The 13702-nt window shown below is 42.0% G+C and overlaps 2 protein-coding genes across 2 annotated transcripts; one reads left to right on the top strand and one right to left on the bottom strand.

The window, feature by feature from the left end:
• Positions 1 to 2147: 2147 nt before the first annotated feature.
• LOC120106762 (ethylene-responsive transcription factor ERF107-like) lies at positions 2148 to 6705 on the top strand. The gene is made up of 2 exons (XM_039119810.1): positions 2148 to 2861; positions 6574 to 6705. The coding sequence occupies exons 1-2, from the start codon at positions 2148 to 2150 to the stop codon at positions 6703 to 6705; spliced, it is 846 nt and encodes a 281-aa protein (XP_038975738.1).
• A 1397-nt stretch (positions 6706 to 8102) lies between these two features.
• Positions 8103 to 9967, bottom strand: LOC103697715 (NAC domain-containing protein 43). The gene is made up of 3 exons (XM_008779631.4): positions 9611 to 9967; positions 9244 to 9521; positions 8103 to 9061 (listed from the first exon to the last, which is right to left on the bottom strand). The coding sequence occupies exons 1-3, from the start codon at positions 9780 to 9782 to the stop codon at positions 8348 to 8350; spliced, it is 1164 nt and encodes a 387-aa protein (XP_008777853.2). The 5' UTR covers positions 9783 to 9967; the 3' UTR covers positions 8103 to 8347.
• Positions 9968 to 13702: the final 3735 nt, after the last annotated feature.

Genomic DNA, 13702 nt, shown 5'->3' with positions numbered 1-13702 from the left:
AAGATTATTTAAATCTGCTATTTAAATAAATTAAAGGGGGTTTTAATTTGGGTCCATTGTTTGAGTCCAATCCTAGTCAAAATAGGATTTTTGTGAACCCATTTCAATTTCCTCCAATTCCTAATCCAATTAGAATTTAATTGAGCCATGACTCTATTGAACTCTTCAATCCTAATCCAATTAGGAGTCATGAAATTAATTAGATTAAAATTAAAATTAATTAGGACTTAAGAAAATCCTAATCTAATCAGGACTTGTTCAATTTTCAGCCCTAAGACAATTTGGACTTTAGAAATCCTATTCCAAATAGGATTCTAATTTAATTTGAAATCCTAATCCAATTAGGACTCCATGATTCCCACTCCAAGTAGGACTCATGATCAAGTCCAATTAATTAAATCCAATTAATTAAATTAATTTGCAATTCGATTGCAATTGTTCCTTCTTCTAGCCACTAACTCTTAGCGGGTTTTCATTTATCAATCTAATTGATTATTTGTGATTCCTAATTACATTCAACCATTGGATCGGTCAATACCTCTAATGTGTGTGACCCCATAGGTTCCATTCTGACTGGTAGTGAGATATATTATGATCTCTATCACAATATCATTGAAAACTCCTTTCAATGGGTTGAAACAATTCCAACTCAACTCACCAGGGATTATCGACCATCGAGATGATCCCTGTGAGTCTCACCATCCACCAGTGACACCTAGCAGTATGTAGTGGCCACCCAGCAGAATAGAATGATGAACCTCTAGGTGCAGCAATCGTATGATACAGTCCTTCTATCGTGGATCCCTACAGACCGGAGGTCATGGATAACTCGTCAAACCCCGTCGTCTGTCATATGTCTAGATTTATTTGACTTGAGTTCGATAGTGAAAAACTCTTTCTCCACTTTATATTACTGCCCTGGCCAAGGTCTTAGAACTCAGTCTAATAAATCACATAGGATCACTCCTCTTCTATCAAGGTCGATAGATTCCATGTAAGTGCATACCCTACTCCTACAGTGAACTTACTGCAGCCAATCTACACTACAAGGATCCATATGGCTAGAGACCATGTATACGTGTAGTCAAACTACAATAACCTCACTGTGAGTAGCCGAAGCACCGCAGGTCAAAGGACCAGTCATACTACTGCAACATCAAGCAAGTCACTGACGAGTGGATAGACATCCAAGTGACTTCTTATCTTGGTCACGCTCAGTACCCTTGTTCTCTAACAAGCACCTGCACTATCATTTCAGTGTCCCTACACTGTGGACTCGAGTCTCGTCCATCCATAAGGAAAGCGATTTGTGCACTGATCGGATCGATCACCGTCCTCGTGATGATCCATTGATCATGAGCATTTAGAAATTAATCACCAATGATACATGGCTCAAATTCTCAACTCTTGAGAATATGTACCATCATCTTGTTAATTTCTTGGACGATTCATAGACACATAAACAATATGAATGAAAAGATGCCCATTTATTATTCGATAATAATAAAGTCAAGTACAAATTTATGTCCTAGAATTAATAATGTGTCCGCCAGATTGTCTTCTAGGGCATACATCTAACACCCCCTCCCCCTGCAAAGGTGGGAGATCATCTGCCACAATCACCACTGACTCTGCCGCTGCTCCGAAAGCCTAAAGTCATCAGCTGCAGTCTTCCTATTTCAGCGTTCTCGTCGCCACAATCTGGTTCAGCTGCAACGAAGAGCTTCAAGAAATGGAGAATTCCAGCACAAACAGCCCCACCCTGCTTTCCACTCCTTGGCTCGCCAGCGATCCACAAGTCTTGTGGTGAGGGGAGATCTTCTGCGCCATCAGATGAGTTCGACATTCTTAGAAGTCCCGGCATGAAGCTGCCTGAAAATGGAGTTCCTCTGCAAGTGTAAGGACTCTGAAGAGCTTGATCCTCGAGCGGAAGAAAACTTCAAATGCGGGGTATTGTGCTTGTTTTTTCCCGCTTTCTCCAAGAAGAAACAAGTAGAAGCTAGCCGAGATGAGCAAGGAGAGCAGAGAAGCACCGTGTCAATCCCCTCCCCTCTCCTGATCCCTCAAACCCCCTCCCTTACAAATCTCTTTTTATCAATATTGGCTCTTCTATCTTATCTCTCTTCTTGCTTTGCCGGATTCTTATCATGGCGTCCATCGTCGACGATGACTCCACCCTCGACCTGATCCGCGAGCATCTCCTCGGAGACCTACCCCTCTCCCCTCTTCCCCCGCCCTCCGCCCCCCACGGCATCGCCGTCTCCGACTACCTTGACACCACCCAGCCCTTCTCCGGCAGCGGCCGCATCGATCCCTACGGAGTGCTAGAAGCTTACCGCTTCGCCGAGCCGGTCGACCCCATGATCCGGTTCGGCGGCGACTCGCAGCAGGCCTCCGACCTCTGCCTCCCGTCGCTCACCATCTCCCTACCCCCGGTCCGAAAGTTCGAGATCGAGTGGACAGAGGCGGCAGCAGCCGTAGGGCCGGCGGAGCACAACGACGGGCGGCGGTACCGGGGGGTGCGGCAGCGGCCGTGGGGGAAGTTCGCGGCGGAGATCCGGGATCCCAACCGGCGGGGATCCAGGATATGGCTCGGGACTTTCGACACCGCCGTCGAGGCCGCGAAGGCCTACGACCGTGCCGCTTTCCAGATGCGCGGCTGCAAGGCGATCCTCAACTTCCCCAACGAGATCGGCAGCTCCGGCCGCTGCATCCCGCCCCCTCCACCGCCGCTCGCGACGGCGGGGAAGAGGAAGAGGGCGCCGGCCGCGGCGGAGGAGGCGAAGGAAGGTGAGATGAGGCCGATCAAGAAGGAGAGGTCTCCGGAGATGGAGGAGTCGGCGGAGGAGAATATTCCGTCGGTTTGCCCCTTGACGCCGTCGATTTGGAACGGGCGTGCAGCGAGGAGTTCCTCTGCAACGAGGAAACCGTTCTTTTTTCTTTTTTTTTTATAGGGGACAGCAAGGTTTTCTTGGGTATTTTTATATTTTTTTTCCATAAAAATAATTTATGACGATGCTTTAAAGCGTCGCTAATTGAAGCTTTAGCGACGCTTAAAAGCGTCGCTAAAAATAACCTTTAGCGATGCTTTTCAAACGCGTCAGTAATTTTTTTTCCACTCCGACATAGCCGACGCTTTGGTGACGCTTTTAAAAGCATCGGGAAGAAAATTACCGATGCTTATAAGCGTCGGTAAAAGCCTCAAAAAGCGTCGCCAAAGCTCCTTTTTCTTGTAGTGCATGCATGTCAATTAGTTAGATCATCTTCAACTCTTGGTTCGATCTTGAGCACCCTTGATCCAATTGCGATCAACTCCTTGATCCATCTCCAATCAACTCTTGATCTTGATCCACGCAATTCATGCTTGTAGAGGTATGCATCGATCAACCATTGATGTACAAACACATCACATATTACATCCTAGAAAACTATGCTAATTAAAACAATAGTTACATTCCCTTTTTCATGAGACACACAGGTCTTTAATACATCAATATAAGAAGCACACATGCATCTTATTTTCTGAATTACATGTCATCACATAACATCATAGGACATTGCAAAATATTTCAGCACAAAAAGGGTCCATCCATGATCATCACTACATGCATCTTATGCATGAATAAAATTACAGATCTGAATATTTAACTGATTATGTCATCATATGAGTTGCTGATCATGCAAGACATGGTTCTAATTACTTGTAATCTCATTAACATAGCAATAGAATTATTAATCTACATGCAGAAAAATTAGCATGCAGAAAAATTAACAATCTGAAAATTCTGTATACAGAAAAATTCAGCAAGCATAATCTTTAAATTTTTAGATCTAACATGCCTTTAACCATTAATCCTAATCTTAATCTATGTAACCATGGCTCTGATACTACTGTTGGAATACCATGCATGCTGTAGAAAATCAGATCCACAGCGGAAGAAGTATGCACGGATCCATTCATCGCATGAACATATTTTAAAACCATTCGTAAATAGATTAGGATTAATTACATTAGATAAGGAAGATCAGATCTTCACCTTATGCAGGTAGATCTTCACCACAATCTGATGATCGTGGTTATCTTGAAAGGTTTGCTTGAAGCCGCACAAGTGTCCGGCCTCTATGAATATCCATACGAGAAAGAGAACCGATCCAAGCATTTAGATCTCACCGGGGTGCTAACTCTCTTGCAGAGATTGCTTTTGATGGTTGAAATCCTCTTGAACAATCAACTCTTGATTGCTCTCAAGAGGAAGAAGAAGGAGAGAGGGAAGAAGAGGAGGCCACGCCCAAGAGAAGGGAAAGGAGGCCGCACGCACCAAGAGAAGGAAAAAAAGAGTCGTCAGCCCTTTTTATTTTTTTTCTTTCTTTTTCTTGCGGTCCAGATTTGCCCCCAAAGCCCCTAGGGCTTCCTCTCACACACAGCCCCCAAAAAAAAATCTAAAAATAAAAATAAATAATGAGGGGCGCACGCCCCTCCTTTTATTTTGTGGGTGAATCATTTTCTAAAGAGGACTAGGTGGCCCAATCCTACTCCAATTAAGATTTCTTTAAATCATGACTCAATTGGACTCTTAATCCTTATCTAATAAGAAATCATCCTTATCTATTAGATCAAAATTAATTAGGACTCTAGGACTCCTAATCCAATTAGGACTCATATAATTTTAGTCCTAATCCAATTAGGACTTTAGGAATCCTACTCCAAGTAGAACTCTAATAATTTGCAGTCCTAATCTAATTAGGACTCTAGAAATCCTACTCCAAGTAGAACTCTGGAACCTTATCTGATAAGGCCAAGCCCAATTAATTAAGTCCAATTGATTCAATCAAATTGCAATCCAATTGCAATTATTCCTTCAACTCACTAACTCTAAATGGGTTAAAACAATTATCAATCAAATTGATAATTATGAGCTATTGTAATTCCAAATTACAATTCAACCATTGGATCGGTCAATACCTCTAATATGTGTGACTCTATAGATTCTATTCTATCTGGTAGTGAGATATATTTGGATCTCTATCACAAAACTCCTTTCAATGGATTGGAACAATTCCAACTCATCTCACCAGGGATCATCAACTATCAAGATAATTCCTGTGAGTCTCACTATCCACTAGTCACCTAGCAGCATGTAGTGGTAGCCTAGCAGAATGGAATAGATGAACCTTTAGATGCAGTTATCGTATGATAGAGTCCTTCTATCATGGATCCCTACAAGACGGAGGTCATGAATAACTCGTCAAACCCCTTTGTCTGTCATATATTAAGATTTATTCGACTTTAGCTCGAGAGTAAAAAACGTTTTTCCCACTTTACATATTGTCGTGGAAAGGTCTTACGAACTCAGTCTTATAAATCATATAGGATCACTTCTTATCTACCAAGATCGATAGATTTTATATAGGTGCACATCCTACTCCTACTGTGAACCTACTGTAGCTAATCTGCACCACAAGTATCCATATGGCTAGAGGTAATGTATATGTGCAGTTAAACTACAACAACCTCACTGTGAATAACCGAAACACTGCAGGTCAAAGGACCAGTCATACTACTGCAACATTAAGTAAGTTACTGACGAGTGGATAGACATCGAAGTAACTTCTTGCTTTGGTCACCCTCAGTACTTTTATTCTCTAACAAGCGCCTGCACTATCACTTCAGTGTCTCTACACTGTGGACTCGAGACTCGTCCATCCAAAAGGATAGTGATTTGTACACTAATCTTATCGGAACAATCACCATCCTCGTGATGATCCATCGATCAAGAGCATTTAGAATTAATCACTAGTGACACATGGCTCAAATTCTCAACTCTTGAGAATATGTATCATCATTTTATTAATTTCTTGGACGATTCATAGACACATACATAATATGAATGAAAAGATGCCCATTTATTATTCAATAATAATAAAGTTAAATACAAAACTATATCCAGAATAAATTATGTGTCAGCTAAATTGGCTTGTAGGACATACATCTAACACCCATCGAGGTACTCTATATCGAGGTACCTACACCCATAAGTCAAATACTTTATGTGGAAAGATGCATGGCATTGGCTCCCATATCGAGGTACTCTATATTAGCACGATCTTCACATTCTGGGACAATGTGACTTATGTCCAAATATAGGAATATACACCTCATGTTATTCTACAATGGAGATTGACACATTAGGTATAGAGGCTGGCTCCGCTCCTGGGCTCGTCTACCATCCCTACTCTATCCCTTGATGACTTCCCTCATGCTTTTTAAGAGAGATCTTCTAATTATGATAGAAGAATTAAGGCAATGTTGACGTGTTATGTTACTTATCATATCTGGATAGCTAGGAACAACTGCATCTTTCAAGGCACGAGCCGAAGTGCTAAAGTGATTCTTCTTAGAGCATCCATGCAAGTCCAAGAGTTTATCCAAAAGCTTGCTCCAGAGGCATCTTTGATAGTAAGGGAAACTTGTGGTTCTTACCATGTAGGTTCCGCATTCTCATAGATGATGTATTTCTCTTGAAAACTACTGCTTCTATATTTCCACAGGTCAACTTTGATGATAGTGTTTAGGAGAGAGATGTTTTTGGAAGAGCTGACTTCGTTATTAGGAGTGATATTGGTGTTCTAATGGCCATAGCTGGAGTGAAGATCTTTGATACTACTGTTCCAATAGCAAAACTTTGTGCTGCTTGGAAGGCCTGACTTACTGTTTAGAGATACTGAGGGCTACCCATTTTTATTTAGAGAGAAATTCTTGATAGTTATTAGGTAGCTTTTAGATTCAGTATCTATTGATGCTAGACCTCATCCTCTCGTATAGGACAGCTAATGAATGATAAGTCCTTGCTCTCTTTTGAGGCAACATATATTTACATAGAAGCCAATAGTATAGTTGATTAGATGGCAGCCTATGTGGCCAATCATGCTAGGACTACTTTATAATACCGTGAAAATGCTCTTGCTAAATCTTTAAATATTCTATTTTCTGATTCTCATAGTTGTATCTACATATGGCTGGCATAATATATCTGATTTACCAGAAAAAATAACAGTATGCATATTAGTCATCGAAGGCTTGATGATGCTGAACAAGTGCAGTATTCGAAGAGGGAAGCAACATGATGCTGCAAATAAATGGCTTTTAATCCTCACCGCTGACGTACATTATAAGCTGGAATCCTTCTTCCACGCTAATCTCACCTTCCATATTCCATGGTTTTTGACCCACATTACATTCCATATTTTCTAAACTGATGAATAGCTTCACTTGATCACAAAATGAAAACACCAGCAGCTACGCGACGATTTTTGTGCGATCGGTATGGCGGAATCTAAAAGAATCCAAACACCTATGTGATCAGAGATTGATGTTAAAGAAGTGACCTCCGGTGTTACATGTCCATCTAGAAATAACAACGAAGACATGGTGCAAGTCTCGTAGTTCGTATGTCTGCTATACTCTTTCGAACCTAACCCATTTCAAGCACCACCTTAACCACTCTCTCATCATCCTTATCCCTTTATTCATTTCATAACGTCCCTTCTTGACAGTGGGCTGGCTACTCGGCTGGTGGGAGGAGTGTGGTCCAGTTACAGGGAGGCGTAAAAATGACTTGCAGGAAAGCGAGCTCACATGCGGTCCACTCACTCGATCGGACCCATGAGCCGCAAGAGTGGGCCGGCTCGTGCAGGCACAGTTTAGCCAGGCCATGCGGTGCTTTTCCCCACATCCCCGAGTGTATCCTCCTTTTTGTCGTAGTTCCATACGGCACCATGTTTTGTAGCACGTAAAGGAAGAAAAGAAAGCGTCTCTAGCGTAGTCCTACTTTTCAGTGACTTTGGCTGGCCTCACCGTCTTTCCTTTCCCTCCCCTCTCTAGGAATTATTGGAGATGCAACAGTACGATGGTTGTCTCACATGGTAGCCAAAGCTGACCTCTTTTCCCCAACCTGGGAAAGAGAAAGAAGGAGGCTGGGGCCAAACCCTACCTTTCGATGCAACGTTTCCAGTCACGACAAGAAAGATAACGATCTCCATCCAACGCAAAAAAAGTTGGGGTTGCTGTAATCGGCCCTTGGAAAAGAAACCACACCACACCACACTAAAAAAAGCTTTCTATTCTCCTAACAACATTGGTGAGGTAGACCGATACAATGGTAAACAAGAGATCATGGTCTTTGACAACGCCATCCCATCTCACATCTCTCCTTTTATTTATGTATATTTTAGGGCGACCACATTCATATCTTCAATACAGTCCTATAAAGCAATACTATTTGACAGCAATGATTTGCCCCAGCTTTCTGTAACCCATTTCTAGAGTCCGGGTTGGTGCGCCGTTCCGTTATAGAGACACGTGGCTGATGTGGTCGGATGACGCCGACCGTGTGAAGCTCCACAGATCCTCGTCGCCGCCGCCGCTGCCGCCGCCGTGGTGGTAATCCTGGGAATTGTTGGGTAGTTTGGCTGCAGAGCAGTAGTTGAAGCCGGGATCGTCGAAGCACGCGAGCTGCTTGGATGCCTCCGATTGGCCGTTCAGGTGTGATGCGACAAGCCGATCCAGAGCAGCCCAATCGTTGATGCCCGTCTCGGCGTGATAGGCCGAATCCATGTTTACCACCGCATGGATGGTCTCCAGCGTGTAGCCCATCTGGTTGCCGCAGGGGTGGTCGGAAGGTGGCGGGTGGTAGTCGTTGGGGAGCGATGGAATGGTTGGGCTTTCAAGGGCTGGAAGCTTCATGAACCTTTCATGGAGGCTGGTGCCTAAGGTGGTCTCGATCGGCCTAAGATATCTTATGCCGAGGTTGTTGGGGTTGCTTGAGATGTTGTGGTTGCTGATGGCCTCGCTTTCTTGCTTGCAAGATCTACCCATGTATTGGAGGATCTGGTCTAGTGCATCATCGCTCCCCGAATGGATCATCTGGGTCTTGGCATCGCTGGTGATGGAAGAACAGTTGTGAGGACTGTCCATGGCCTTGTGGTGGTTCTTCTTCTTGAACACCCGGCAGACCACCCACCCATCCTCTTGATTTGCTGCTTCTCCAATGGAGCCAGAGACCTAGATCAAAGAGAATGGGCGCATAAAACAAAAAAACGGATTAGATATTTGTTTAACGCAAGTTGCAGGTACTAGTGTTATTTTTTTTTAATGGAGAATAGAATCTATTGTTATTATTAAATAAAAGGTTGGTGCATAGAAAATCGTAATGAAACATAAAAGTAACAAGAAAGGCAACCTACGTGGGACTGGGAGCTGGAGTCTGAGTGATCGTCAAGCCTGTACTCATGCATGATCCAATCCGACTTCTGACCATGGGGGGCGCGGCCTTTGTAGAAAACGAGGGTCTTCCTCATGCCGATCCGTTTGAAGCTAGTGTAGATAACCTTATCACGGCCAGTTGCTTTCCAGAAACCAGCGGCCGTGGCGCGGTTGGTCCGGGTGCCGGTGGGATACTTCTTATCCTTGTGACTAAAGAAATACCAGTCGTTCTGCGGGGTTGAACCTATTCTGCACTTCTCTGAAGACAAGTCTACGGGAGTCAATATGCCTGGAAGGAAATGAATTATTGTATAGAAACATTACTGTGAAGGTTGGTGGTAGCGGCACCTTGAATATCCCACGGCTCAAGCTTGTTCAGATCGACGTCACGGATGACGTCCAAGTCGATCTTCTCGGAAGCAACCTTCTTCCTCAAGTAGTAATTCAAAAGTTCCTCCTCGGTGGGATGGAAGCGGAAGCCTGGAGGCACGCAGGACTGACCATTCACCGAGATGCTCATCTCTACAAGCGAGTGCGAAAGACGGCAAGGGTACTAATGGAGTAGGAGAACCAACAAGAAAAGGAACCCCTTATATATGTGTCCTGGGAAGAACAGGAGGAGGGAGGACAGCTCCCTCGGAGAGAGGAGGACTATGAGATAATGCGGTGGGCGTTGGAGGAAAGAGGTAGGGAGAGAAGGAAATTTATAGTGTTTAAATGAAGGGTGGAAGACAAAGTAAAATGAAAATATTATCATTCCCTGTGCTTGGTGTACTTCTTGTTAGTGGGGTTAGTTTTGCTTGAATAGAGAAGAGCCACCCACCCAGAGAGAGAGAGAGAAAGAAAGAGAGATGGTCCCTACGGGAGAAAAGAGAGAGAGAGAGAGAGAGAGAGAGCGAAGGGGGGGTGAAGGGATGCGAGGGGAGATGAGGAGAGGTAACATCCAAACTATGACATCCGACCTTAAAAATCTTCAGGAAAAGCACAAGCGAAACAACCGCCATCGCCAGAAAGAATCTCACTTTTAGCCCCATCACTCAGCGCCTCTTGTGTAACCACCGCAACAACAACTACAACTATAATAGCAGGATCAACAACAACAACAACGAGGGGAATTGGCAGAGAGAGAAGGATTCTAGAAAGAAAGGAAAGAAGAGGAGAGAGATGATGGATGGGGTCGGAGGCACCGCGCTTTCATGGCCCCCACCACCCTTTGGAAATCGCACACAAAGATGCTGGTGGGGCACATCACCTTATAACAGACACACCCCCTTTACTATTCTATTTTATTCAAGTCACACATAGTAATTAGTTAAATCTATATCCTCAAAAAAAAAAAAAATAGTTAACCTGGGAATATCCTGCAGCACTACTGTCTACTATATCCAGGTTAAAAACTTACGAGCCCAGTCTCCACGTACGCTGTCTGCCCAGAAGTCCGCGTTAGGTGACCCGGCCACCTTAGAGAAACACTACGCATCAAAAAAAAAAATATATCCTTAGAGAAACATTGTGTACTCCTGCTCGCTTCGACGTCCGTGACAACGAATTAATACAACACAACCCATGCTACGTTGCCATGAAAACCTACGTCGTTTTGTATAACTAAACAACTCCTCTCCAACACTTTGATAAACTGGAGACGCCGGCAAGTAGGACCTTCAGGCACTGTTCTACAAAGTGGTGTTAAAAGGAGTAATTATTAAGTTGGTAGACTTTTTCTCCACCTCATGTCAATCACTCGTACCCATATGAAAGGCAGAGATCGGCATTAAAAAAACGCCGACGGCCTATCACCCTTTATGGTGACTTTCGATTTATCATGGCATTTGTTCAGCTCAGATACTAGGAATGATGCACTAGAACGAGCCAAAAACTTTTTCGACATATGATGATCCAGCTTCCTTTGGGGAAAAAATGGAAGGTAGGAAATGATGACTACTTTGTGAGGGTTCGATGCATTTCCACAAGCTATGCAATGTTCCAGCCATTGGCACCAAATATTCTCGTGGTTTACAACGAAAACACGCAGAAGATCGTGGAATGCATGTTTAAGTAAAGATTAGATAGAAATGGATTAAAGGGAAAAAAATGTCGGGAACAAACTAATATAAGACATGAAAGGAATCAATCTAGTACCACCGAATCCCATGATGAAGAGGGGGAGGGCATGGATCAAGATCCAAAATATGTAACCAAATAAAGCGAGATCATTAAATGAGGAAGAGGATGGGATGTAATTCAACAGGTGAATCGAAAGGAATAAGAGGGAACTTAAAATTTCAATTTTATCCATGTAAACCAGTTACATAAAAATTTAGCTTCCAAAATATTATTTTATTCGAGCATGCACATAGAATGGGTATTGCATATCGGGCCTGGCTCGTTTTTTGGGCATAGTCAAATTTGGGAGAGTGTAGTTGACCAATGCTTAGCCCAAGTGCAAGTTGAAACACAGGCACAGGCGCGCACATGCGCACATGCACGTGTTCACACACCCACAAAGACACACACGGGGAGGGGGGGGGAGAGAGAGAGAGAGAGAGAGAGAGAGAGAGAGGAGCTACTAGATATCCTCCATTGAGGATTGAGGCTCTCATTTTAAATAGACATCCACCATTTTGCACGCTGGTAGACTTTATACACATCCAAAATATAAAAATTACTTTGAAATTCCTTGTGCAAGTCTCAAGGGCGTTTTCTTTTCTTTATAGCCGCATTGACTTGATCTCAATACACAATGGTGGTAGTCCTCAAGTATAGACTGTCCTACAAGAATGCCAACCAAGCCATCCTCCAGTCAAATTCTTCCATATTCACCACCATGACTATTTGAGTCCACCAGCACCACCAAAGAAAGATGAGCTGCAAGTAGCTAGCATAAATGTAGAATGGACAATGTCAACAGTATGATATATCATTATACTTCAATATTTGGTCCAAAAGCATTAAGAAAAGTTGAATTTTATGTTCATTGTCTTCTGAGATTGTCTAGATCAAGACAAATAGTTCATATTCCCAACTCATAACACACAATCTCGATCAATTGATAATGTTTATTTGTGTTCACTTGCATGATGCATAGATTGGAGACTCAAACATAGATTTTTTTTTTTTCTCTCTCTTTTGCTTTTGCTTTTTGTCTGAAAAGGGAGACCAGAACTTGGCCAATTACAGTATAATTTGTTCCAATATAATAAGTACCCAGAGCATCAGCCTGGACTGCATGACTTTCTTTGTCTTGTCTTTTTCTTTTTCTTTTTTTCTTTTTTTGTGAGAGAACTCATATGCATGTGTTTTTAAGTATTTCAAAAATTGTAAAACGTGATTGACAGGATGGATCCTTAATCTAAAATGTTCATCGAATGACCTGAAAATTTTTGTTGCTCTTTGAAAGGGATTAGAAATATAGTAATGTTTCTTATTTTTAATTTTAAAATCATGGTGTCTACTTTGAAGTTAATTAGGTTTTAAGCAAATTCAGTTTTATTAACTGTTTGTAACTAAATGCCTAGATGTTCAGAGTTTTGACAGGCCTATCTTAAAATTACTGAATTTCCTTCCAAGTTGCTGTTGTTCCTGGGTTCATCTACTGCAAAAACTCAATTAGACAAAGAGTTTCTACATTAAACGCTTGGTGGAATGAGGAAATTTAGTAAAATTTTTCTTCTGATTTTATCAATCATTATGTTGCTATAGATTCTTTTATTCTTGGTCAACCGTATTTTAACAAGATTTATCTTTATTGATTTATTTTTATGGAAAGTTCTTGTTAGAGTTTGCTTAGACAATTAGGTATTATGTATTTATTCTTCAACAAGAAGTATGGTTTAGGGGACGCTATCAACAAGTCCTGAAGTTCACAGGATAGGCATATGAGAGAGCTAAAATTGCCAGGTTCTCATATACTTTGTAGAGCGATGATCCGATTAGGAAGAAAGATGAATTTTCTTAACTCGCCGAACTTGAATCTATAAAAAAATTAATAAAAAAATAGCAAAAGTAGAATTTATATCTCATTTTCTTTTATTGATGATTCAAAAATTGAAGTACCTAATCTCTATTTATAATAATAAGATTCCACCCTTGTATAATTCGGGTTGAATTCCTCTTCTAGTTTCGAATAGAATTAACTTTCTGATAATAGACATAACTAATAGAAATAAATATGAGAAAGATAAAATCTTATAGAAGGTAGATCTACATCAAGTTTGTTTTCTATTATTTTGCCTAATTCTTTCCCAATTGAAAGATGAATTCAGTTAAAATCTTTTGCCAAAAAAAAAAAATTTTGATCGGCCTATTTCGGAGCCCAAATGATGAAATTTGAGCCTAATCACTAACTGCTCGTCCCTCATAAAAGGACAATGCTATGTCGCATATCTTGAAAAGTTATCTACTTAGAAAAAAGATCATCTCAATTAAGTATGGTACCAAGTT

The sequence above is a fragment of the Phoenix dactylifera genome, unplaced genomic scaffold (assembly GCF_009389715.1).
Source record: "Phoenix dactylifera cultivar Barhee BC4 unplaced genomic scaffold, palm_55x_up_171113_PBpolish2nd_filt_p 000624F, whole genome shotgun sequence".
Taxonomy (NCBI): Eukaryota; Viridiplantae; Streptophyta; class Magnoliopsida; order Arecales; family Arecaceae; genus Phoenix; species Phoenix dactylifera.
The sequence above is the reverse complement of the archived record's forward strand: the minus strand, read 5'-3'. Positions and strand labels throughout refer to the sequence as shown.

What these genes read in the sequence shown, in the direction of transcription:
- LOC103697715 (XM_008779631.4), bottom strand. Translation starts at nt 9,782, where the DNA reads ATGAGCATCTCGGTGAATGGTCAGTCCTGCGTGCCTCCAGGCTTCCGC. An exon ending in TGAGCCGTGGGATATTCAAG is followed by an intron (nt 9,522 to 9,610) that starts GTGCCGCTACCA and finishes ACTTGTCTTCAG; the next exon opens with AGAAGTGCAGAATAGGTTCA. An exon ending in ACTCCAGCTCCCAGTCCCAC is followed by an intron (nt 9,062 to 9,243) that starts GTAGGTTGCCTT and finishes TCTTTGATCTAG; the next exon opens with GTCTCTGGCTCCATTGGAGA.
- LOC120106762 (XM_039119810.1), top strand. Translation starts at nt 2,148, where the DNA reads ATGGCGTCCATCGTCGACGATGACTCCACCCTCGACCTGATCCGCGAG. An exon ending in CGGAGGAGAATATTCCGTCG is followed by an intron (nt 2,862 to 6,573) that starts GTTTGCCCCTTG and finishes GATAGTGTTTAG; the next exon opens with GAGAGAGATGTTTTTGGAAG.